This window comes from Aethalodelphis obliquidens, unplaced genomic scaffold (genome assembly GCF_003676395.1).
Source record: "Aethalodelphis obliquidens isolate GAN/ISIS:26980383/991018 unplaced genomic scaffold, ASM367639v1 scaffold44, whole genome shotgun sequence".
Taxonomy (NCBI): domain Eukaryota; kingdom Metazoa; phylum Chordata; class Mammalia; order Artiodactyla; family Delphinidae; genus Aethalodelphis; species Aethalodelphis obliquidens.
In genome coordinates, this window is record NW_020837988.1 from 10,658,509 (window position 1) to 10,684,861 (window position 26,353).

At 54.2% G+C, this 26,353-nt stretch overlaps 2 protein-coding genes across 2 annotated transcripts; one reads left to right on the plus strand and one right to left on the minus strand.

Moving 5' to 3' along the window:
• The first annotated feature begins 4,627 nt into the window (after positions 1–4,627).
• CARD14 (caspase recruitment domain family member 14) lies at positions 4,628–18,651 on the plus strand. Its single transcript, XM_027081373.1, is given in 17 exon segments — positions 4,628–4,759; positions 5,757–5,876; positions 6,499–6,624; positions 7,130–7,294; positions 8,341–8,442; positions 8,974–9,116; positions 9,205–9,299; positions 10,943–11,003; positions 11,198–11,256; positions 11,259–11,471; positions 12,676–12,737; positions 13,455–13,578; positions 14,454–14,536; positions 14,538–14,628; positions 16,885–17,006; positions 17,698–17,813; positions 18,434–18,651. Coding segments are annotated over 17 exon segments (2,010 nt in total). The 3' UTR covers positions 18,630–18,651.
• A 21-nt stretch (positions 18,652–18,672) lies between these two features.
• On the minus strand, positions 18,673–26,281 carry SGSH (N-sulfoglucosamine sulfohydrolase). Its single transcript, XM_027080927.1, has 8 exons — positions 26,152–26,281; positions 24,863–25,023; positions 23,267–23,372; positions 22,834–22,984; positions 22,327–22,483; positions 21,880–21,961; positions 20,823–21,026; positions 18,673–20,009 (listed from the first exon to the last, which is right to left on the minus strand). Exons 1-8 carry the CDS (start codon positions 26,246–26,248, stop codon positions 19,450–19,452), a joined length of 1,518 nt encoding a protein of 505 aa, XP_026936728.1. The 5' UTR covers positions 26,249–26,281; the 3' UTR covers positions 18,673–19,449.
• Between the last annotated feature and the right edge of the window lie 72 nt (positions 26,282–26,353).

Genomic DNA, 26,353 nt, shown 5'->3' on the forward strand with positions numbered 1-26,353 from the left:
TCCTGGTGCCCCCTGGGGCTTGGGAGTTTCTCCAGGACATACTCTTCCCCCTGAGCCAGGTTACCAAAATGCTGCTTGATTGACCCTAGAATTGTGTACACAGCTATAGTCCCGTGTCATACAGAATAACTGTCAGTCGGGGTGCTCCTGAAGACCCAGTGGTGACTAAGAAACGGTTTTTGCCCTCAGAAAGCTCATGGACCTTGGGGGGCTGGGGCTTTCTCAACTCCGGTCCTATAACGCTCGGAATTTCTGTTCTTAACAGAGGCTTAGTGAGGCTCTGGCCCCCTCTTTTACCTGGAAGGACAGCATTTTGAGTTTTTTATAACTATCTAGAACTTTCTATGCACCAGGCACAGAGAGAAGTGCTTTCCCACCATGAAGCAGGTGCCACTATTAGCCCCACTGGAGAAGTAAGAAAGCTGAGGCTTGAGGGTTTAAATAACCTGCCCCAGAGGGTAGCTGATGTGCAGCAGGGCTGGGGCTCTGGTCCAAGAACTTGTTTTCTTATCTGAGTTCGGACCTGTGTTCTTACCTACTCTGCCCCGAGCGGCCGCAGCCCCATCCCTCTCACTCACCAGGAGGAAGAGACTTGGGTTCTGGTTGCTGCTCCTTCATCAATTAGCTGTGTGACCTTGGGAAACTGCCTTTGTCAGGAGGAGAATCCTTAAGGTCCTTGCTACTCATATAGGCCATGGAACTATGATTGTCCCTTCTTTCTTGAGTAGTATATACATCAGTGGGAACCAGGCACCCAACCAATGCTTATTGATTCACCCAACTAGTATGCATGGAGCATCACTCTTCTCAGGGTGGGGACACAGAAGAAAACAAGAAAGGCAAGAATCCTTGTCCTCTGGAAGTTTCAGGCTTGTCATGAGGAGGCAGGCAAGAGACAGATAAATAATTAGAATATATAATATGTCGGGGAGCAGTGTGTCCAATAGAGAAAAATGAAATAGGGAAAGGGGGATGGAGAGCCGTGTGGGAAGTCTACCATTTTACTTTTTTTTAATGAGACCTTTTATTTATTTATTTATTTTATTTTATTTTGGCTGCATTGGGTCTTCATTGCTGTGCATGGGCTTTCTCTAGTTGCGGTGAGCGGGGGCTACTCTTCGTTGCAGTGCGAGGGCTTTTCATTGCGGTGGCTTCTTTCGTTGTGGACCACCTTTTCTAGGCGCGCAGGCTTCAGTAGTTGTGGCTCATAGGCTCTAGAGCGCAGGCTCAGTAGTTGTGGCGCACGGAATTAGTTGCTCCGCGGCATGTGGGATCTTCCCGGACCAGGCCTCGAACCCGTGCCCCCTGCATTGGCAGGTGGATTCTTAACCACTGCACAACCAGGGAAGCCCAGTCCTACAATTTTAAATAGAATGTCTGGAAAGGCCTCTCTAGGAAGGTGGCCCTTGAGTGGAGTCCTGAAGGAGGTGAAGGAAAGAGCATTGCAGGCAGAGGCAAGTACAAAGGCCCTGGGACTGGCATGTGCCTGGAGCAGTCAAAGGCTAGCAAGGAGGCCCCATATGTGGAGCAGGTAAATGCAAATAGGGTCAGCAAGTACCAGGAAATCAGAGTCTCACCTGTGGGGCATGGTTAGTCCTCGAGGATTTGTAGAGCAAAGGAAATGACATGACCTGACTCATCCTTTAGCAGGGAGGCCCTGTCTGCTGTGTTGAGAGCCTGCCTCGGGGGGCATGGAGAAAGCAGCTAGGAGGTCATTGCAGAGGTCTGCGTAGGCGCTGATCAGATCCCAGCAGTGCAAAGGGCGAGAGTGATCACATTCTGGATATATCTTAACATAGAAGAACCAAGACTTTCATTTAAATTTAAATAGTAATTATCAAATGTTGATTTTAGATGGATCTATTGGAACTATTTAGATACTTCCCAGAATTGCTCATGAGAACCAAAGAAGAGGTCCAGAATTTATCCTAAACTTCCTAGGACTTTTCTGAAGGATCTATGGGCTGACTGTTCACATAGAAGAGAAGATTCTATCCACTCCAAGATTTTCCATCATCTTCTCAATCACCGTCTTCTGTGGGTTGACCACATACACGGGCAGTTCTCGGAAGGTTCCTGCGGTTCTCACAAAGGCAAAACAAACCCTTCACACCCGTCCTCCCTGCTGTGAGAAAATGTGTTGGCGTTTCACTGATGCGTGGAGGCTCGAGTGAGGCTCGGCTCCTGTGCGCAGGGCCCAGACAGATGCGCCTGTCAAGCCTGCTTGTCTGTGGCTGCTCAGTCAAGACTGTGGCTGGTCAGCCATCGCTTCTCAAGGACAAGGAAGGCAAGTACGCAGAGTCTGTCCCCAGGAGAGCAGGTCATCATACCCAGGGAGGGTGGATAGGCCAAGAATGGGGTCCAAGAGCTGTCTACAGGGGAATGAGAGGGGCCGGCTTCCTCCTTATAAGGCGCGGAGGTGGTGCCTGGTTTGGGTACGAGAGGAGAAAGCAGGTCGTCCCATTTTGCTTGGTTAAATTACTTGAACATTCTCTGGCTGCTAAGTACCACTTTCAGACAGTATGGGCCATGCTGGGTGAAAGGAATGCTCTGTTTAGTACTCTTATCTCTGCAACGTTGCCCAGGACAAAAGAAAAGGAAGGAAGGTTTCTAAGTTCAGGTATAAAGTGAGTAAGACCAGCTGCCTCCTATCTGTGGTAAGGGCGTAGCTGGACAGTTACAATGGCACTTTGGTGCCGGATTTTAGCTGAGGGGTGCAAGGGAGCACCCCTTTTGTGCTTGGTGAACTTCTGCCTCACACACCATATTTGGGGGCCATCAATTCCTTTAAGCTTCCTCTAACTCATTCTCCCTTTTCTGGAGTACTGTGCATGCCTGTGTGTGTGTGTGTGTGTGTGTGTGTGTATGTGTGTGTGTGTGTGTGTGTGTGTGTTTATCCTTCTTCCCTACTTCACAGGCAAGCGAAGATCTGCGCCTTGGGCTTTGAGAAGAATGTTGACATGGGAAAGGGTCAAGTAGGAGGACCCGCATCTTAGAGCCTCAGGGCTCTTATAATCTAAGACTCCCTCTAGAATTGCTGTAGGGTGAAAAGAGCATTTTATAGAGTTCAAAATATCCTTAGGGATCTCTGGGCTAATTTTTCTTTACTGTTAGGACTAACCCCTATTTACATTGGGGCTGAGTTGCAAAGAAACTCCCACATTTTAAATTCCCATTTGGGGACCTGTCTTGAGCTGCTTCACTGCATGAAGCAGGGACTAGCATGACTTCTACTCAGCTACGCCCACTTATACTCAAACCCCGGTGTGGCTGACAGGTACCAGGAGCCAGGGGTAGTTGGCTGAGGTTTAGAGAGACCTGTCTTCAGCTGTCCTGGTAAGGCAGCTTGTCGCTTGAGCTGGCCCTGATTTTCTGAGTTCACTTTGATGGGAGTGGGAGTCTGTGAACAGTCAGGTGTTCCTTGGGAGTTCTGTGATGCTACGGTAGGTGGGGGCAGGGGTGGCAGTTGGACTAGAAGGCGCTCCCAGGGGAGGCTGTCACCCCCTGTGACCCAGCCCAGGGAAGGTTTTCCAGCCAGTCCTGGTTGTCAGGGCATGCACGGAGACCTGGGCATCTGGAGCTCCCAGAGTTTGAGCTGCAGGCTGGAGATGTGCTCCCCGACCCAAACCCATTTGTTTGGTTTACTTTCAGTTTTAGGTCTCCTCCTTCCAGATCTTAATGATTTAATTTTACTTTTTGAATCTGGAGAATATGATATGCCTAACCTAGTTATTAGTCCATAGCAGGAACTTGGTAATTGCTTATGGAAAGTTTGCTCACTAGATGTCAGAGGTAAAAAGTCCAAGCCCAAAGGTTCTTCCTTCTCCGCTTGACCCCAACCCTGGAGTGAGTGCTGAACTCCACCCTGACATCCAGACCTCCTGGGTTTGCCTTACAGGGAAACTCCCCTCTTCCCAGGGACACCACACCCGAGACGGGGAGAGGCCAGGCCCATCAGCTCGAGGTGCAAGTTTCTCTTGGACCACTACCCAGCAGGACCGAGGCCAGCAGGACCTGGCCAGGTCGTTTACAGAGCTCATAGCCCTGGACATGCAGCCCACTGGGTGGCAGGCGGCTCATACTAGCACACAGAGTTCAAGTGTGTCTGAATAGACCAGGTCCTGTATTCCCAGGCATCTCTGCTCTATTTGACTTGACTTTCCTCTTTTTTACTTACTGATTTTTATGAATCCAATTTCCCTTCATCTGACGTGTTTAGCAGAATATGGAAAGGCAGAGAAGCAGGGCCATGCTGGAGGAGGCTTACTGGACATTCATTCCCGGCTGTGCTGGCTGTCAGATCCAAGAGCTGGTGGCCAGGGCTCCTTGTTCTGTCCCTGGGGACCCCAGCCCAGTGATTTAACCCCTACACCTCATCTATAAAATAAAGCTAAAATGCCTTTCCCGTCCCGCAGGGACTGGAACTATTCATTAGGTAAAATCCTTTAATGGATTTTGAAATCTCCGGAGAGGGACCTCTTCGAGTATGAACAGCATCATCCTTAAGGAGAAACGTTGAGAACCACAGCTGGCTCCTGGTCTCGTGGAGAAACAGCAGTTACATTCTCCCCCTTGATCTCCATCCTGGCAGCTGTATCTGATGAAGCAAGAGCTGCAGCGAGAGAAGATGTCTTCTTCCTGTGAGCGGGAATTTCGAGAGCGGTCCCTGAAGATGACAAATGAGCTGGAGCCTGGAGATGAGGAGCTGAGCCGCCTGAAGGAGGAGAATGAGAGGCTCCGCTCCCTGACCTTCAGCCTGGTGGGTCCTGGTGCCTCCAAGGGTCAGCTTCCTGCCCTGGTCCCCACAAGATTCAGCTTCCTTCCCTGGTGGCCAGCGGGGAGTGTCCTTGACCTTGGCCTGTGGCCTCCAGACTGTGGGATTTCTGACAAGTGGTTCTATTGAGGTGTGGCTAAGACCTGGGTGAGATGAAACCTAGTGACTCATCTCCATGGCTCCTTCTCGCATCCCTCATTCCCACTCTTCCCAGCCCCCAAATGTTAGCAGAATTGATAGCTGTTGCACACATATTCGAAAGTCTTACTAAGCTGGTTTGCTGCTGCCCTGTTGTTCGGAATAGACGAGGCTGATTATAATTGATGGAATTAGCTTAAGGTTGTGGGAGCAGGGCAACGTTTCTGCCTGCAAAATATCCTGGCGCCCTGCCCACGCAGGCATGGGGGAGTGGGGAATGGTAGGATGCAGAGAAGTTAGTGATGCCAAAGCCCTGGAATTATGCAAGCCCTCTGCCTCTCCTCTCCAGTCCCTTTCAATCAATAAATATCTATTTTTTGAACTAGTCCTTCAATAGACGTTCAGGGGTGTGGGGCAGGCCGCCGCCTGGCACTGCCACCCCATGGCCTGAACTGTGCCATCACTCATAAAAGTGAGCGTGAGCGGGGAATGACCCACCCGTTGGTGTTCCGCCTCCTGGAAGCTCTGCTTGTGGATTTGTTGAAGGAGCAGCCTGAAGCTGCCTAAACAGTGGAGGTGCTATGCTACCCTCAGAGGCTTTCAGCTTCCTGTACTTTGTTTCCTAGCCATGCACACTTGGAGCTGAAATGCATGTTCTCCATTTTAACTGCTGACCTTGCCTTTTTTCCTGCCTGATGTGCGGTAATAAGGCTAAATCTGCCCACACACCGCCATCCTTGAAGCTTCCAGCCTCCTATCCTTGGGACGAGATGATGGGGATGCTTCCCCAGGGGCAGGCCTTTGGGGAGGTCAGGGTCCCTGGGCTGACCTCTCTTTGCACCAGGCGGAGAAGGACATTCTGGAGCAGAACCTGGATGAGGCCCTGGAGAGCAGGCAGGAGCTGGTGAACCGCATCCACTCTCTGAGGGAGCGGGCCATGGCCGCTGAGAGACAGCGAAAGCAGGTGACCCTTCTGGGCCGTGTTTAGGGGCCGGGCTGCCTGGGTGAGGAAGGAGATTCTTTAATCCACACTGAGCTTAAGACCAGCTTTGCCTAACGAATGCATGGGCCTGTTCGTTGATTCCTTTGTCAAAACTAGATTGGGCACCAACTCACAGTCAAAGACTAGAGGTCACATCTACTTTGTGGGGTGGGGAGAAAACATGTCAGGCAAACAAGTGATTAGAACACAGAGTGATTTCAAGTGCATAGGGGCCCCAGGGTGAGAGCCAGGGATTTCTTTAGTTGCTATAAAAGGCAAGGGGAGGATGAGAGAAAGGAGACAGTGGAAGAGAATGAGGCAGGTAGAGGGAAAATATTTATGCATTTTGGGACATGGAATAAACAAAACACAAATAGACATGCAGCACCCATGCATATTTTGATGACCAAATTAAAATATAATCAACACCGCAACTCTGTAGATGCACGTGGAATCCAGCACTTAAGAAATGAGCGTGAATTCACCTTATTTCCCCTCTAGAACTGCCCCCCTCCCTCTCCTCGAGGCTCCCCCACCACCCATCCTCAGCCCCGCCCTCACAGCCGCTGACCTTCATGGGCCATGTTTGTCCCCCTCTGTTCAGTACTGGGAAGAGAAGGAGCAGACCCTGCTCCAGTTCCAGAAAACCAAGGTGGACTGCGAAATGTACAGGGAGAAGATGAACGTCCTGCAGAGCCAAGTGGTCGAGCTGCAGAAGGAGCGGGACCAGGTACCGGGGAGAGGCAAGGGGCCGGCCGGGGTGACGGGCTGAGGGGCTCCGAGAACAGTGCTGCGCCGGCGGAGTCTCGGGAGGTCGGGAGGCTCGGGAAGGCCCCGCCCCTCTGGGTGTGGCCGAGGGCTGGCCGGCCGGGTCACCCGCCCTCGATGGCAGCAGGTTCCAGACTCGGGATGTCTCTCCCGATCCCTGGGAGGTTTCTTGACTCCCCTTGACTGTCATCTCCTGACATGCCTGCTGTACAGCGTCCTCCCTCCTTTCACTCCTAACAGGGCGTGTTTGTGTGCACCCCACCTATTGGGTGTTACTAGAACTACACACATTTACGTGAGCTGTAAATGGTGGTAAGCTGCAGAATGAGCTGTGTAAGGTGCGCACAGGGGAAGTCCAGGATAACCGCGGGCCAGAAACGGGGGGCTTTCTCTAGCTGGACTTCTGCGTGGTGGCGGCACAGCCTCTTTATCCTCTGGGCGTCGATCCGCTCTATCTCGGCTCGCAGGCCTACTCAGCAAGGGATGGATCCCAGATGGAGATTTCTCAGAACCTGGCAGAGAAGGACGCACTCCGCAGGAAGGTGTTTGAGCTGACAGACCAGGTCTGCGAACTGCGCCAGCAGGTCCAGCGGCTACAAGTGCAGGCCGAGTCGCTGCCAGGGGTGAGCTCTGCTGCTGCTCAGGTGAGGCGGGTGGGGGGGGGGGGGGGGGGATGCAGGGTGTGCTCGGGGTGGGACCGAGCCGGCCACACGGGCCCTGCTGGCACCACCGGATTCAGCTCCATCCACCACGCTGGCTCCCGTGAGCAGACAGTGTGGTCAGAGGTTGAAGGTACCCAGCTGGGCAGGCTGAGTCTCCTTCTGCATTTCCTTTTATGATAATACTATGCACGTCATAGAAGGGGTAGCTTAGTGGAAGGTTCTGGAGTCTGTAATGTGTGGTGTTTGATGAAGAAAGAAGGCAGCATATGAAGCTGTGCAGGCAGCCACTTGCTCTGGTGGATGATGCCTTCCTGGGATGCTTGAAAGTCAACTATCTGAGAGCTGAGTGATAGACCTGGAGGGAGCTATGTTCTCAAAGAACTAAAATTACTGTAAAACCTCTAATTATGGTCTTGCTGGCAGCTCCAGGTCCAAGGCACCCTGGTGGGTAGGCAAGACTCTTCAGAGGTGCCCAGGGACCTGGGTGAGGCACAAGCAGACCCTCCCCTCCCTATGCAGGGGCCCTAGCCCTTCCTTCCTACCCACTTACCACATCAAACATGTTCAAAAAATATACATATGTATTGAAAAAAGACTGATGGACAGATAGCAAACTGCTAGCTGTTCTATTTCTGAGTGTGGGAGGACGGGTCAATTTTATTTTCTTCTCTAATCAGCCTGTTCCTCCCCACCAATATTCTTTGCGGAGTATGTTTAGATATATTATACATATAGTATGTATTATTTGTATAACCAGGAAAAAATAACAGATATTATCCAAAAGGAATAAAATGCAGTCACCAAGCTGGTTGCTGCATGTCCCCTTGGTGGCCAGTTCCCACAGTGCTGGGTGTCCCAGGCTGGGAGGAGGGGACATAAATGTTTTGCCTTGAAGCCAATGAAAGGAAACCACTCAGGAGGCTGGAGACAGGGGTTGGGACTTGGTAGAAACCCCAAGAGCAACCAAAGGACGTTTCCTGAATTAACCAGCCTACCTGGGTCTTTGGCAGCCCAAGCAGGAGGCGGGAGCCAGGGAGCCCTGTCCGAAGAGGAAGCAGCGGCTGGTGCGCATGTTTGCTCTCTGCCCGTGGGACGACAGTGACGGCAGCTCCTCTGAGGTATGCCAGTTCCTCTGCCACTGCTGGGGCCAGACCAGGTGCACCCTCGTCTATCGGGACAGAAGAGGGTCTGGCACATAGTAGATGCTACAGAAATGCTTATTAAGTGAACCGAGGGGCTACACCTGGATCTACACATTTCACCTGCATTCTCCAATGCCACACTCTGCATCTTGCATGTTTACACCCCGTCAGCGTGTGACCCTCACTAGCCAGTAATTTGGCCTCTCTGGGGCTCAGTTGCTTTATATGTAAAGTGGGACAACGCTACCCACCGTGTAGATTTATCGTAAGAACTAAGCAATATAAAATATAGAAGGTAGGTAATAGAGTGCCCAGCACATAGTAGGTGCTCAATTAATGTGGCCTGGCTCTTTGCTCCTCCCTCCCTTCCCTCTTGCCTCCTCTGCCCTGTCAGTGGGAGGCTGTGGTTTATCATCATTATACTCTTTACACAGTATGGCAGCAGGAGAGGTGTCCCGGGCGTCCCTGTGACAGCCCCGTGGTGACTTCTGCCCCATCCTCCTCCAGTCTCAGCTCTGGTCTGACCTGAGCACCACGTCCAGCCGAGAGCTGGTGGATAGCTTCCACTCCAGCAGCCCTGTGCCTCCCAGCCAGCAGTTCCTGTACAAGCGGGCCACAGAGGACTTCTGGGAAGACCCCTCGTCTTTCAGGTAGAGAGGGGCTGGTAAAGGGATCGGATGACTCCAGCCCCCTGGCAGCTCACTGGGACATTGGCTTCCATCTTCTTATGTTTTTCAGTGGCTGCCCCAAAACCCTGGAGGTGGACCAGGGAGGCTCCCTGGGTGCTAAGAAGGGTGATGCAGATTTGGATTACGAGATTGTAGATAGGGCAGGTGAGCATACCCCCCAACCTCTGCAGCCACCCCACCACCCCTGGGCTGGGCTGGCAGAGCCAGGCGGGGAAGTGAAGACAGGGATCTTAGGGAGGTAGATGAGACACCCCAGTTTCTGTCCAGGGGATGGGCAGAGAGAAGCGAACTTGACTACTGCCCTGCTCTGAGCCTCTGGGAAAATCCAGACTACCTGGCAGTTCAAACCAGTGTCCAGATGTGCCGTGCTTACTGGGCGTCCTTTTGTTTTCACCTGGAGGCTAAGGGAGTTGCATTCGCCTCCACATCCAGCTTGGCATAAATGTTCAGACAGCTCCAGACACACACCTCGTCTCTCTGTCCCTCCCTGCTCCGACCCATGGACACTTGGGCCTCCCAGTGATATCAGAGGACAACAGGCTTCCATCCTCACTGTTCCTGGCCGAGGCACCTGCTAGGAACATTTCTCCTGGGTGTTGGCACCTGAGACATTCCCATTTCTCCTGTGGCTTATTCCTCATATTTGTCACTTAACTGGTCCTCCCTCCTTTTCAAGACACAGACCCCTCAGGGGCAGCCTCCTTACTTTGCCACCACTGCACATCTGCCTCCAGCCTTGGGCCTTGCACACAGTAGGTGCTTAGCACCCTCTAGATTTCATCCTACGGCCACCAAGGGGCGCGCGTACCCCACGCTGTTCTGCCTAGCGGCACCTTTAGGACAGATGGCCCCAGGCTTTCTGTGGGTCACATGACCAGAAACCTTGCCTTTTGCAAATTCATTGCCATTTTTATTTATAACGGTGATCAACTGAGAGGATCCACCCCAGGTATAACCAACTGGGATGTAAGAGCACGAACAGGAAAGAGTCATTACTCTTTTTTTTTTTTCCTTTTGTCATTATTCTGCATAATGTCCTGGTTCATATAACTTTAGTGGAATTGACCTCAAATACATCAGGAGTGTATAATTTCACTTGGCTTTGAATGTAAACGCAAGTGGCTGTTTGCCTGTGAGCTGGGCACAGGCTGCCTGCAGCCAGCAACTCTTAGCTCTCTGTTGGCCCTCTGGTTCTTGTGAGAGGCTCAGGAGGTGAGAAGGGCAGCCTCACCTGGGCTGGGGGCGGTGTGCCATCTGCCTCACAGGACACATATAAAATACAGGCCTTGGAGAGACTCTGGGGACATCTAGTCCTAGGAGATTGTCAACTCAGAGGCCTGCCATGGCCAGCTGGTCAGCAGCGTGGCCTGGGGAGACAGGAGGCAGCCGATGGCCAGTGCCGGCGATGGCTGCCACACAGAAATACACAGCCAGGGTTATGCCAGATTTGATTTCTCAAGTGAAGCCAGAAATCCAGATTCCAGATTCCCTATCTTGTAAAATGCTAGCAACTCATTCAAGGATTGCAAAAGGACACAATGTAGGTTAAACTCTCGCAGATGCAGCTCTCCACCAGCTACTCCTATTTTAGGGGAGGTGAATCAAGGTTCTACGCATCAAGGAAGGGAGGGGCAAGAGAAGGTTCAGCCTCAGCAAAAGACAGAACAGGTAGGGGGTGCCTGTGGTGGCGGCACTGAGGTTGCACGGGTGAGCCAAAGCTCCTTCAGAAGGGGGGTGACCTTGAGGGGTAGGCTGGCTCGAGGCCTAAGCCCGTAGCTTCCTCCTAGACCTCCCTGAGTCCGAGAACATCCTGCAACTGTCTTCTGGGGGCCTCCACCTCGCCGCCAGGTGAGCAGAGGGCAGGGGCCAGGGCCAGCAGGTGGCAGAGCAGAGTGAGGACTGTGTCCCCACTACCAGCCTTTCTGAGGCCAGGGAAGGAGAATTCCAGAGCGATGGGACTAGAGGGGGCAGATGGGGAGATGGCCTGGCCCGACCTCTTGCTCTAGGATGCATGAGCTCTGTCCCCTCCCTTTCTGCAACAGTGTCCTGGTGAGGCGGAGGCCAGCCCGCAAGATCCTGAGCCAGGTCACGGTGCTGGCCTTCCGGGGGACACGCTGCTGGAGCAGATAAGCGTTATTGGCGGGAACCTCACAGGCATCTACATTCATCGGGTCACCCCGGGCTCCGCAGCAGACGAGATGGTCTTGTGCCCCGGCACCCAGATTGTGATGGTGAGTGTGGCACCAACCCTCGAGCCCCCAGGATCCTCTCAGGGGTGGGGTCAGTGGGAGGGGCAGGTAACCCAGGAAGCCACAGATTCAACTTGACAAAGATGTATTATTGGATAGGCCCACACTCCTTCTTGGGCTGATGTAAAGCAGAGTGTCACACGTGTTTAGAGGAGAGTCCTGGTGATTCTCATCAAAACCCTGCACCCTTCTCCACCTTGACGTCCTTGAACTCTGGAGGGTGAGCCTGTGAGCTGTTGTAGTCTGGACTATGCACCAGTTGAGAAGGCTTTGGGGATGCGGCAGTCTTGACCCAGGGATCTTCTGATATAGGCTACATAAGATTCTGATGTGGGGCTTTTTTTTTTTTTTTTTACTGTAATGATCTTATCGTTACTGTGTGTGTATGTGTTAAAATACGCATTATAAAATTCACCATTTTAACCATTGGGGGCATCTAAAATTTTTTTTTACTGTAAAATATTCATTAAACTGCAAAAACCATAAATGTACAACTGAATTATTATTAAGTGAACATATGGGCAGGGAGGTGACTTTGATGTAGCCTAAAAGCAGAATTATTAAACATTAGGCCCTTTAAGAATAGCAAAAGGGCTTCCCTGGTGGTTCAGTGGTTGGGGGTCTGCCTGCCGATGCAGAGGACACGGGTTCCTTCCCCGGTCCAGGAAAATCCCACATGCCGCGGAGCGGCTGGGCCCATGCGCCATGGCCGCTGAGCCTGCGCGTCCGGAGCCTGTGCTCTGTCTGCAACTGGAGAGGCCACAGCAGTGAGAGGCCCCTGTACCGCAAAAGAAAAAAAAAAAAAATAAGCAAGAAATTCTCGAAACAGGTGTCACTCATTCCTCCCAGGGTAGGGGGGCGGGTAGGGAGTGAAGGCAAGTGCTGAGAGGGAGAGGGAGGGGCTGAGCCCTCAGTCAGGAGTCCCTCGGGCCCCATGGCTTCTCTCTCGCTGTCTGTGTGCTGAGCTGAGTTCTCATGTGTCTCGAATGATCACACACAGAGCTCCTGATGTAAGCATCAGTCCACCCAAGATGAAAGCCCTTCGTCACACTTCTAACAGTCCTCGTGAGATTCTCAGTTATCAGCTCATGTTGTGGTTAAGGCAACCGATCCCCTTTATGAGACAGTCCTGATATCCAAATGGGGCCAATTCAGTTCTAATAGCGTTAAAAACATCTCATTTTTTTTTCTTATTATAAAAATATCTACTCTCCTAAATCAAAACAACACCGGGAATAAATGAATGGCTGAGAGCCCTGTTGATTTCACAGCTCAGCAGCTGCTCATCGCCCTCATCCAGGACATGGCTCATCAGAGCACCATGGCCCACAAGGTGAGGACCAGTCAGCCCAGGTCCTAGATGCAGGGTCCCGCTCGGGTGGGCCCTGCCTCTCTCTCCCAGCTCACATCATCTGGAGGGAGGGGCCCAATCAACCCCTCCTTCCGCCCAGAGGGTCCCAGCCCCACCTGGCATGGGCTGGAAGACAGGTGGGTACTGGCTGAGGGTCCCAGGTGGAAAGTGTAGGCTGCTAACCTGAGGGAGGTGACACGGCGTGTTTCTCCCCTGGGCCCTCCAAACCTTCACCTGGGTCTGCGTGCCACCCAGCCTGCAAGCTCCTCTACTGCGTGCAGATACATCATGTATGCTCTCTCCGTCTTGCTCCCTCCATCACCCCATTTGCCTACCATCTGGCCCCCATCCTTATTCCCCACTGAGACCAGGCACTGTTGGGTTCTCCCGACATAGAGCACTCAGCGGTCCCTGAGCAAGGCGCTAGGGCAGCCCCCTGGATCATGGCAGGGCCAGGCCGGGGGTTCCCTACTCTTCCCTCTTGCTTCCCACGGATGCCCTGCTCGGGAAGGGGGCTGGGGGGCTCAGCCTGAGGACCCTCTCCTGCCACCCTCTGTCACCTACCCCCTGGCATGGGGCCTGGGCCTGCTGGCTGTTCAGCAGGCACAGCCTGGGAGTCCAGGGACCACCCTGGATTTGCCGGCGGGGGGCTGGTGCCAGCCCCCCAGCCCCGTGGGACGTCCCTTCTGCCTCGTCCAGCAGCCTTCTGGGGGAGCCCAGAAGCTGGTCCGCATCGTCGGTATGGACAGAACCAAGGCCAGCCCTCTGTGGTCATCCTTTGATGGGGGCCAGTTGGACCCAAGCCAGGTAGAAGGTGAGGCGGGTGGAGCTGGTGGAGGGTCTTTGGAGGCTGCTGTGGTTGGTGAGCTGGGTCAGGGTGATGCCACTCATCTAGGCCAGAATCTGTCTTTAAGAACCATAACTGACGTCTACCTGCCCTTCTGGAGAGCAGCTGAGCTACACACCTTTAATGTCCTTTAACTGACACTCCTACTTCTGTAACCTGCCGCAATAAGACTGTCCGAAGCCACTGGTACAGTCATCTGGACAGCAGTCCTTTTAGAATATTAAAGTCTGAACACTCTCCAAATGCCCAACACTGCACAAACCAGTGGACCCTCAGACAACTGCTGAGTGACTGCTGTGGGCATGAGGCCGTGACAGAGGCCGGCACAGCACAGACCCCTGAGCAGGTAAAACTGTGCAACGAGATAAGCAGAAGTGAACTTAGAGAAAGGTAAATCGTTTTGAGTTTATTTTCTTCTTGAAAAGTGTTTTGAGTGCCTAATATAACCTAAATGACCAGGAGAGGAGATCAGGGACCAGAGAGGGAGGGAAGGACTGGGATCACGTGCCCCTTGAGGCTGAGGGAGAAGACACAGGAAGCTTCCAGATTGTTTGCAAGGATGAACATGGTTTCTCTATCCTCCCTGTGAGCCAAACAAGGAAAAGGTTTTAAACTGCAGCCTATGAAGCTGATCCTAGAGAAGCACAGGGAATCTAATCAACAGGTACAAAGCAATCAGCCGGGGCAGATGCGGAGGGCGTGGTGCGTCGTGTGCGAGCCCTGCGTGCCCTGTGTTACTTACTGCAGGTGCCAGGGCTGCAGTGGCGAGCCAAACAGACACAGGCCTTCCTGGGGGTGGGGGGCTGCTGCAGCCTGGCGCCGGGCCCGCTCATGGCTCCTTCCTCCCACAGACCCCTCCACTGTGTGCTTCTGGGCCGAAAGCTACTTCACCCTGGTGCCCTACACCCCGGTGCACAGCCACAGGCCCAGCCGGCCCCCGGCCAGTGCTCTTCGTGCCCAGGGTGGTCGGGAAGATCCTGATGGAGAAGCTGTGCCTCTTCCAAGGGTATAAGAAGTGCCCAGCAGGTACGCTGTCTCCTGGGAGTCCCACCTGACTGTCAGGTGGCAAGGAGAAGTATCTGCTTTCAGGAGGGCGGCACGACCAGAGGAGTGTCCTGGGGCTGCCGAAACAAAGGACCACAAACTGGCGGGGCGGGGGCCTTAAAACAGCAGAGATGTGTACTCTCACAGTTCTGAAGGCCAGAAGTCTGAAGTCAGGATGTCTTTGCAGGCTGCACTTCCTCCAAAGGCTCCAGGGGGAGTCCTTCCTGCCTTTTCCTGCTCTGGTGGCTGCTGGTGGCTTGTGACTGCATTACTCCCATCTCTGCCTCCTTGTCTGTGTGTCCCTCTGTCTTCATGTTACTTTCTTACAAGGAGCCAGTCATGGGATTTAGGGCCACCCTACTCCAGTGCGACCTCATCTTTACTAACCACATCTGCAAAGACCTTATTTCCAAATAAGGTCATGTTCTGACGTTTCAGATGAACATGGATTTGGGGGGTATGTTATTCCACCCAGTGCAGCTCTGCTGGCAGATAGGTTTGTACTTAACCGGAGTTAAACAACCAAAGGGCTCCATCCACCTGCCCAAAGCCACTCAGTGTAGGGCCATGGAGATGAACTGGCCAGTGGGAATCTTGGGTCCCATTGGCCCTGCTCAGCAGGAAAGGTGGCTCAGCTGGTTGGAGAGTGGAGAGCAGGAGTTAGCTCCTTGGCTTTCTTCCATCCACCCATCACTGGTTGGTGGTTGCCTCAGAGAGTTAGGCTACAAGCTGAGAGTGAATAGGGCCCTGTCCTTCTCCCCTGGAGTTCACAGAGGGGACAGAGAGAAGCAAGTGTGGCCCACGCAGTTCCTCCAGTGAGCACCTGCTGTGTGCTAGGCTCTGTGCAGCGGGCTAGAGATAGAGAGTCCAAGAGGCCCTCAGGGTCTATTCTGCTCCTCTGGAGACAGACACCTAAAGACGTGGCAGACTGACCCATCTTAGCTCCACAAGTGATCCAGAGAGGGATTCTTTGGAGGGGTGGGAGTGGGGCTGCAGTCTGACGGCAAGACAGGACAGGAGTTTGTGAGCAGAACCAGGAAGTCCAGGCTGAGGGAGCAGAGTGTACAAAGGCACTGAGGCACAGACGGCACCATGGGGAGGCAGCGGGTGCCCAGACGTGCCGTGTTACGTGGTAGGCAAGGGGACATGATCAGGCCCGATCTTTGAATCAGGCCCGTTTTCAAGTGGAATAGAAGACGGACTGGAGAAGGGCTTGGCTAGGGGCTGGGCCAGAGGTGGTACAGCAAAGCCACAGTGGGGAGAAGAGGGCAGCCCCAAGAGCTGTCTGCCAGCTGTCTGCAGGATCTGGTGATGCTTTGGAGGGTGGAGGCTAGCAGGAGGGCACGTGCAGTTCTCACTTGGGAGACTGGGTGCTATTCAGGAAGAAGGGAAAAGTCAGGGTGTGTTTTTTTTGTTTGTTTGTTTGTTTTTTGCGGTACGTGGGCCTCTCACTGCTGTGGCCTCTCCCGCTGCGGAGCACGGGCTCCAGACGCGCAGGCTCAGTGGCCATGGCTCACGGGCCCAGCCGCTCCGCGGCATGTGGGATCCTCCCGGACCGGGGCATGAACCCGCGTCCCCTGCATCGGCAGGCGGACTCTCAACCACTGCGCCACCAGGGAAGCCCCAGGGTGTGTTTTAACGTGTTTATACAGGGCACAAGTTCTCAGCCTGGGCACGACATTTAGGGCTGGATCATCCTCTGTTGTGGGCTCTCCTGTGCATCACAGATAAGCAACATACCTGGACCTCAACCCACTGGATGCCAGGAGCATACCCCCTTCCCAGCAGTTGTGACAGTCAGAAATGTCTCCAGACATTGCCAAGTGCACCTTGGGGGTAAAATTGCTCCTGGTTGAGAACCACGGATTTAAGGGATTTCTGGGTGTAAGAAGTTGCATATGTAAGTTCGGAGCTTGGGAAGTGATGGGAGAAGGGTTTATCTACATTTGTCCGTCTTTCCTTCTTTCCCTCCACTCTTCCCTCCACCCAACCTTCCATCCATCCACCCACATCCTGGCACTGGCTAGGCACCTGCTGTGTCCAATGGTTTTGGGTGAATGTACAGGGCATGGACTCTTCCAAGCAGGAAGAGCAGGGTCAGGTTTATAAAGAGGACACCCTAGGAAGAACTTGCCCCAGAGCTGGTGGGGGTCCATGGGGGCAGACCCATGGGTGTTCAGCATGGGCTCCTGGGAGAGCGGCTGGGTGGGTGACATCCCCATCAACTGTCACCTTCAGCATACTTGAGCCAGGAGGAGTATGATGCCTCCAGCCAGAGAGGGGACATCATCCAGGAGAGGGAGGCGCCTGGTGGTCGCTACTGTGTCACCTGCAGAGCAGTCGAGTCCCTCATGAGAAAGGTAAGGGGTGGGGTAGGGGCTGTGAGGAACTCCATTCAGATAACGGCAGTGGGAAAAGGAAAGGCCAACCTCCAGGGCCCCCTGGACACCCCAGGTTGGTGCTCATCTTGTCTCTGGCTCCATCATGGAAAGACCAAACCCCGTTTCTGCCATTTGGTGTCCACATGACCTCGGGCGGGACTTTTAACTTCCCTGAGCCTGTTTCCTCAACGCAGGAGATGTTTAATAAACATTTGCTAAATTAGTAAAGTGGAGATAACACTCCATGTTTTAAGACTCAAACAAATATATGAAAAGAAGCTTACTGTGAACTATAAAGTTTTGTGTTGATACAAAGCAGCCAGGAACAGCTGTGAGTCAGAGGCACAATGGCCCCCCATCCTTCACAACCCCAGAGGTAGATGGAGCCATCCAACTCCTAGGATTTGAGCTCTACGCAGTCTCCCTCAATCCCGATGGCCTCTGATTTCTAGATTTCCCAGGCAAAAAATCAAACGGATGGAAACTTTCAAAACTGTACAGCCAGCACGCTCACATACAAAAGGGCATCCCTGAATTCTTCTCCCCACCTCCTTTGCAAACTTCAGTCTTGCGTGTACCCTTCTCTCCCTTCTCTCAGCGTCACTCCTGGGTGTGGGCTCCGCTCGCTTCCTCTAAGGCTGAGGCTCACTTCCCTCCCCTCTCCCCCCAGAACACCCACGCCCTCCTGGATGTCCAGCTGGACAGTGTCCGCGTCCTGCACAAGATGGAGATCTTCCCCATCATTATCCACATCTCCATCAATGAGAAGGTGGCAAAGAAATTCAAGTAGGTGTACACCTGGGGGCTGGTGGTGAGGTTTGAATGGGCACCAGAACTCCCCATAAGGCCCATGGCGACCACATCCAGAGCCCGTGATGGGGTTTCCAGGATCTCACCTCGTGCCAGCCTTGGAAGTGTCACAGGGCAGTTCCCCTAAAACATCCAGGATAGAGGTCCTGCAGCCCACCCCCGGGGAGCAGCCCAGAGGACAGTAAGGTGAGACCCTAGAACCTGACTGACCTCGGCTGAGGCCACATGTTTCCTGGGGTAGAGTTAACAGTCCATCTGTGTTAGGTAAGGACAGAGACTGAAAAACACTACTTGGTCCATGGCTGGGACAAGCCCAGATATCCTGCTGCCCCCTTTATAATTTGAGAACCGAAGTTATAAACTAGATCTGCCACCCCACCCCACCACCTCCGTTAGTGCAATGTCATCTAGGGCCCCAGTCACATCTGCTTCTGGGTCCCCTCGAAGCAGGCCATCTGTGTCTAGGGGCATCTGTTGCATCATCGGTCCATCCAGGTCCCTAGAATTCCAAGCCGGCGGCTGATTTCTGGGGCTCCGTGCTGGGAGGCTAGTGCAAGGCTCTCCCTGAGCCACCCTCCCACCTCCGGCTCTGGCAGGAAGGCTCTGCAGCAGCTCGGCACCGCAGAGAACCAGCTCCTGGAGGCTGCCAGGCAAGAGGAGGGTGAGCTGGATGAAGTGCCCTGTCTGTACAGCAGCCTGGCCCCCGACAGCTGGAGCGACCTGCATGCCCTGCTCAGCTGTGTCCGCCTGGCCATTGCAGATGAGCAGAAGAAGGTTGTGTGGACAGAGTAGAGGCCTTGCTGATGGCCCCTGTGTCATAAACAAATTCAGAAAATGAACTTGGTATATTTTACTAAAATAAAAAGCTTTTACAACGCTCTGGCCTGTGGCTTCCCCACCATGTCCTCCAGGATGGAGTTGATGAGGGTGGGAAGGGTGATGGGAGCCCATCCACTTGAAGGAGAATGCCCCCTTTCTGGGTTTTCCAGGCAGGCGGAGGCAGGGCAGGTCTGGAGCATTCCATGAGTACTGTCTGTGCTACAGACTTGTGTTCACCCAAACAGAATTCACCCAACCAGAGGATGGGGCGGTTTCAGGCCTTGAGCGGAGACATCTTCATCCTTGGACACTCTCAAAAAGAAGGGCAAGCTCTGCCCATACAGACCCCAGGATGAAACTCGTCACTTAGGGAGCCTGCCAAGAATCAGTGGTCTCATGGAAACCCAGCCCGGGGCTCAGGAGCCTGACTGTGAACAAAATGAAGGAAGAAGACAAGCCCAAGTTTCCTTCAAAGGCTCCCTCCAGACCAGGACTGACAAACAGACACTGTCCCCTCATTGAGTGCAGTTTGCACTCACCCACCACCCTCGTGGCACACAGAATCCCATCTCCTCTCAGGTGAAGGGCACAAGAACGTCTGTGGGTTCCAGAGAACCAAGAGGGACTGAAGCCCCATGTCCCAGACCCTTCTTCCTGCTGTTCCCCAGACCACCTTCACCTTGTCACAGGTTGGGGACCCTGCACCATCCTGGGGACCCCCCAGGGAATTCCTGTGCCAGGACACAGCTCAGACACAGGACAGTGGTCCCCCACTGTGGGGGTGGGGAGGGCCTCACAGTTCGTTGTGGAGTGGCCTGCACTGGGGAGAGAGCTTCTCCTCTAGCACCCCACTGGGAGCACATACCCAGGGGTCGTGGGTCTCCCACTGCCACTTAACCAGTTGGGTCTGAAGCAGTTCCAGAACCTGGGCATAGCGGGGGTCAGTGGCCAGGTTCTGGGTCTCGTGGGGGTCCTGGCTCCTGTCAAAGAGCTCCCAGCGTTCCCGGTAGTAGTAGTGATGCAGGTCCTTGTACCAGCCCGTGGGCCGGCCGGCTGTGGTGCGATTCAGGAGGTCCTGGAAGGTTGGCGAGACGTAGAAGTCCTGGTCAATGGGAAAGGGCATCTTGAAGTGGAGGTTGTGCACAAGGTGGAAGTTCTGGTGGTGCACGGAGCGCATGGGGTAGGACATGGTGACTTCATGGTGGCTCTGGCTGCCAAAAACCATGGTCCAAAGAGGCTCTGCCTCCAGCGCCGGGAGGAGGGACCGCCCAGTGAGCTGGACAGTCTTTGAGCCAAAGATGGCATAGCTGGGGTAGGGGATAGAGAACCAATCCAAGATGGTGGGCGTGAGATCTGGAAAGGAGATGACATCTCAGTAGGGCGGGCCCTCCAGGGCACCAGACCCACCCCCGTGGAAGGGCTGAATCCAGGCCACTCTGGAAGCTGGTGGGCCACCCTGCACATCAAATCACCAACAGGAAAAAGCTACTACAGGCCAACCCGTCACTGCTGCGTCACCCTCTGGGCCGTCATGCTTTCAATGCCATGACAAGAGCCCCCAACTTGGTGATACCCAGGATCCTTCTAAAATCCTTCAGACTAGCGAGGAAGCCCCCACACAGGGGCCTATTCCTGTTCTGTGCTGTGGCCAGAACGCTTCCTGACCTTGGGGCCAAAGGGAGATGTGAGCCCTGAGCCCACAGGGGCCCAAGCATGCTGCTGCCCTGACCCCTCAACGTGGGGTCAAGGGGCATCAATTATCACCTGGGAATTTGTCACAAATGCAAATTTTGGGGCATCACCCCAGACCTACTGAATCAGACAGTCTGGGGTGGGATATCTGGATACTAGCAAGTGCGCCAGGTGATCGATGCTCACCAGTGGGCCAGTGGAAAAATGACTGGCTTGAAGCCAGTGAGACCCAAACTGGAATCCAAGCTTGGTGCTTACAAGCTGTGTGACCTTGGGCTCCTAACTTCATGTCTCTGAGCCTCATTTCTATATCTGTAGAATGGGGCTGACCATCCCTTCCTCACTGAGGTGATGTGGCAACCGCATAAGGTAGTGGGTGAGGAGCTACGTCTGGTCGTGGTGGTCCCACTAAATGTCCTCTTCCTCCTCCGTTCCCCCTCCTCGACCCCTGCTGCATGGAATGCAGAGTCATACCTAGGAGGCTCACGTAGGCCTCGCTGACCTGGCCCCAGCGTTTTGGGTGCTCTGGGGATGACACCAGCATGGGCTCAGCAGTGCCCGGCCAGTAGAGGTTGGTCCTGCCGCTGGGAAAGGGGATACCATTGTCGGATGTGAAGATCACCAGGGTGTCATTCAGGACACCCGCCCCACGCAGCTCCTGGAGCACGAGTCCAATCCCTGCAGGGTGTGGAGGGGATAGCAGAGCTCAGCCGCAGGCAGATGCGCAGTTGTGGGAATGCGTGTGCACTAAAGCATTTCTTCATCCGGCTGCTGAACCCTGCACCATCTTTTCCTTCAATCACCCCGGCCCTCCTTGCCACCAGCCAGGCCTCCCGCCCAGCACTCTGCCCAGGGCCCTGTCCTGGAGCAGTACTTGCATGGCCTCCACCTGAGTGCACCCCTCCAGGACACTGGCCAACCTTGGCAGTTCCGTGTCACCCCTATGCAGCTGCTACCTGCCATGCAGTGGTTTCTGTGTTTCCTGGAATCTCCCCGTGGAGGTAATAAGGATGGTCTTGGGTGGGGCCAGAAGATAGGATTCTCTCTACACCCACCCCCTTCCCAAGTCCCCATGAACTAATGGTACCAACAGGGAAACGATAAAGGCACCAACCTCCCAGACTGGGTTGAATGGTGGTTCCCCTAAAAGATATGTCCACACAGAACCTGTGAATGTAACGTTATTTGGAAAGAGGGTCTTTGCAGATACAATTAAGTCAAGGATCTTGAGATGAGATCATCCTGACATACCTAGGTGGTCCTTAAATCGAATGACAAGTGTCTTTAAACGAAGAGGAGGGCCACAGACTAAAGAGAAAACACAGGGAAGGAGCTCATGTGACAACAGAGGCAGAGACTGGAGTAATGCTGCACAAGCCAAGGAACACTTGCGGCCACCATGAGCTGGAAGAGGCAGGAAGGACTCTCCCCCAGAGGGGACACGGCCCTGCGGCACTGTGATTTCTGGCTCTGGCTCAAGATGGAGGCCCAAGCTGTGCCCTATCCCACCACCTGGGCTCCTTGAACCCACCTTGGTCCATGCGGCTGATGGTGGTATACTGCGCGGCCAAGTCAGCTCGGGCAGCTGGTGTATCAGGGACGAAGTAAGGCACCTGGGATGGGGCAGGTGGGTGGCACGTCAAGGTTAGAACAGATAGGTTGGGTGGAGGGGGCAAAGTGGCCAGAGCTTGAATTAGGGTGGGAGATACAGGTGCCAGCCTTCCTCCCAGGGCCCAAAATCATCTCTCTTCCTGAATGGATTATCCCAGAACACCCACGCTTCTGGGTACATCATTCCATGTCTTTACGCTTCTCTCTGCCACCCCACAGATGGGGCCCTGGCTCCAGTGAGTCAGTGGGTTTCTTCTTACACACCTGGGGCCAGGGCTGCCAACCCACGAGAGGGGCACAGGTCCCCATATTTACAGGGTGGAGGACGAAGGGTAGTTCTCAGAAACGTGGTGAGGGGTCCTCCTACCTGCACATCCTTCGGGTTGTAGGTCTGCGGGGTCCAGTCTGGGATCTGCCCCATGCCACTCTCTCCATTGCCAAACTTCTCACAGAAGGCCCCGTACTGTGGCTGGGAGTGCCCGCAGCGGTGGGGGTCGTGGAAGGCGACATAGAGGAAGAAAGGCCTGCAGATGGAAGAACGGGCTTGAGCGTTGAGGTCAAGGTCAGATGGCTGACCCACCACCTGGCTTCTACCCTGGGGAGCCTCATCCTTTGGGAAGGAACACCCCTCAGCTTTGCCTACTCCCCTACAACTGAGAGCCTCCCCGTGATCCACACTGCCTCAGTGTCCCCATGTCCCCTCTTCTTCTGACCAGATCAACTTGAGCATCTGGAACCTTCTCCTCCACCCACACCCCAGCTGTCTGGAGACTCCAAGAATCCCAACCAAAGACTCTGGGATCTGCATCCAGTATTAACTGTCCAGAGGTCTGGCTGTGTGAGGGCAGTTAAGGGGGAGGGACCCTCCTCACACCTGTTGTCCCGAGCCTGCAGGAATTTCCGGACCAGCAGTTTCATTCTAGTGATGTTCCGCCCCACCTGGAGGACAGAGCCATTCTCCTCCGTGTACGCAAAATCAAACGGGTACACCGTCTCCGGCCCCACGTGTTTCTTCCCAATGATGCCTGGAGTCGGGGAGATAGGCCTGTCCAGAGCCCTTTCGGTCTCCCACTCCCCTCTGCCCCCTTCTCCACTCCCCAGGCCCTGTGTCTTGTTGTGGCCTCCAGGAGGCAGCCGGGCCCTTGTTCTCGTGTGCCCATGGCCCAGCCAGAAGGCCCAGATTCCTTGGGGTCAAGTGCTCAGAGCAGGCAACACAGGGCCCATGGTGGCTCGGGACAAGGCCTTGCCCCTCTGGGGCAGGGAGGTAAGTTGCTGTCCTGCCCCTGTGGCTACACGAAGCCCCTCACCTGTGAGAACACCAGCTTGGCCCAACAGCAAAGGCAGGCTCTGCACCCGGTCGAAGGAGTTGAAGTGGTGGACATCCTGGTGCAGGCCATACATTCCGTTCTGATGCTGCCAGCAGAGATGCTGTGAGGCCGGGCGCCTCCTGGCAGCCAGGGTCCTGTCCCCCACCCCACCCCCAACGCTTCTGCTCTCCCAGGCTCACCAGCCTGGCCCTTTGTAGGCCCCTGATTTAGAGTTCTCATAGAGGTTTTCTCCATCTCTCACTCCCCGCCCAACAGGCCCACAGGTCCCTACCATGGGACGACAGCAGGAAATACAATAGACTGGGAGAATGTACACTAAAATTAGGGGTGGCTTTTATTTTCTTCTTTTTGTGTACCTGTACTTCTCAATTTTTCTATCAAGAGCACACATCGTAGAGTGAAAACCACACCAACAGGCCTCTTTTTATTAGCTGACGTTTTTAGAGTGTAAAAAAAATTGTTGTACGTGTTGCAAACTCAAACAGGCTAGAGAGATGTAAGAAGGAAAATCCCTGTCCTTATTCCTGTGGCTCACTGCCCAGAGGTGAGCGTAGCCTACAGCTGCCTGATTAACCTTACAGGAAGCTTCTGTGTACAGGCCACAGTCTGCTCTTTATGTAGGCCTCCTACTCACAGCCTCAGGCTCTCAGAAAGGGACAGCGCATCCCCCGCATAAAATAACGCTGTGAGATAATACATCAGGAGTAAGCGCCCATGTACACCCAGGTTCACAGCAGCATTATTCCAACAACCAAAGGTGGGAGAAACCCAAGTGTCCACTAATAGAGAAATAGATAAACAAAATACGCTCTATCCACACAATGGAACATTATTCAGTCTTGAGTAGTGAGGTACTGACGTACTCGGGTGAAGCTTGGGGACATTATGCTCAGTGAAACCAGCCAGCCGCAAAAAAGCAAACACTATATGATTCCACTTATGTGATGTACCCAGAGTAACCAAATTCACGGAGACAGAAAGTTGAATGGTGGTTGCCAGGGGCTGGCGGAGCAGTGGGAACAGGGAGCTAGTGTTTAATGGGGACAGAGTTTCAGTTTGGGGTGATAAAAAAGTCCTGGAGACGGATGGTGGTGATGGCTGCACAACAATGTGAATGTACTTAATGCCACTGAACTGCAGCCTTAAAATAGTTAAAATGGTAAATCTTTCATTACATACACCTTAGCACAATAGAGTAAGTGCCTTAAATGGCAGCTTTTATTGTCACAAAAGCTCCTGGGACAATATCATGAAAAGAGTTAACACTGGGCTGGGCAAGTACCTGCCAGGCACCTTGCTGTGAGCTTTACAAATAGAGAGTTAACTTAGCCAATCCTATAGTAATCCCAGGAGCGAGGTATTACTAACACCCCATCTTTCAGGTGAGGAAATTGAGGCACACAGAGATAAGTGATGTGCTCACAGTCACACAGTGGTGGAGCAGGGCTGCACTTGGACCATTTGGCTGGGGGTGGGGGAGGGAAGGTGGGCACATCCCCAGGGAGACCAGGGAGGGGTTCCCAGCAGCAGAAGGCTTGGGGGCTCTCCCTCCTCCTGAACCCCTGCTGCCCTCACCTGGGGCAGGCCAGTGAGGAGGCTGGCCCGGCTGGGAGAGCAGCTGCTTACGGAGGTGAAGGCATTGCGGAAGACAAGGCTCCGGCGGGCCAAGGCATCCAGGTGAGGGGTGGTGATGGCACTGTTGTTGTAGGCACCACTCTCAAAGCCTCCGTCATCCGCTGAGGAAGGAGGGAGACACAGAGGACCTGATGGCCTGGGCTCAGAAAGAGCAGCATGTGGGAGTGAGAGAGACCTGGGTCCTGCTGCAGTGGCCTGGCAGTGATGCCCAGGCGGGTATGATACCTCTGTAGACTTGATATCAGGCAGGTGTGATTTCCAAGTGGGAATGACCCAAGTAGGCATGATATTCAGCAGGCTTGTTACTTGAGTGGGAATGCCACCAGGCATATATGAAAACTGGGTGAACATGTTAGTAGGCAGGCATAAAACTGAGGGGAGCATGAGATCCAAGCAGGCATGATTCGGCAGTCCTGGGCTCTGCAGACGTGCCTGAGGACGTGGATCCATGTGCTGGTTCTCCGCCAATGCCCCTGAGATAGGGGGAGTTGAAGGGAGCCGCTCTGTAGGGTGCTGTTTAAGTTACAATTAGCTGAAGGACCTGCCCCAGACCACAGAGTTAATCAGAAACAGTGGCCCTGGCAGACAGCCAGACCTCAAAAGAGGAAAGAATCAGGTTGCCTTGTGATAGCTGGGCTCTGGTTACCCAAGCAGAAAGTCTCGTGAACAACAGGGCACTAGAGGAACTTGGGGTTTCACGGAGGCGGGGAGGGCCAGGGGAGAAGGCGGGTGGGTGAGTGGGGGCTGCTCCCTTCAGCCAGGAGAAAGAGAGTTGAGCCACAGTACTCTGGGGTCTGAAAAGGGAAGGGAAACGGGGTTATCACTGCTGGGGAGAAGATCCAGGGCACGCTGCTGGTCTCCGAGGACTTGGGCACCAGCCCCTCTTCTGGCATCCCCTCTGCGATCTGTGGAAAGCCGCCCAACGCCCTGAGGTGGGTGGGGACCCCAGGCTTAGCCCTGGCTGCTCTGGTCACGGTTCGGGCTACAGGGTCAGAGCCGGGGGCAGGAATGGGGTGTGAATGCTGGGGCCGAACCCTCCAGACCCTGCAGTGGGCAGGGCCGCCTCTGCTTGCCTCTCCAAGGAGCCGACCACGAAGAGTCTGGGGTCAGCAAAAAGAGGAGTCGGGGAATGAACGGCAATGGGGTCTGCAGGGCACGGAGGCTTAGCGCTGGCCTCTTCCGGCGGCCGTGGAGGGCGGTGCCCGGGGTGCCGGCGGGTCGGAACTTACCGAGGATCAGCAGCACGTTTCGGGGTCGCGCCCGGTGCACACAACAGAGACCCGCTACGAGGAGCAACACCCAGCAGGCCGGCCGGGAGCAGCGCATAGCGGCGGTTCCAGCCGGGCGCCGCCCCGCGGTCACGTGAGCACCAGCCCTCCCGCCCCCACCCTCGGTCACGTGTACATCAGGACCCGCCCAGGACCCGCCCCG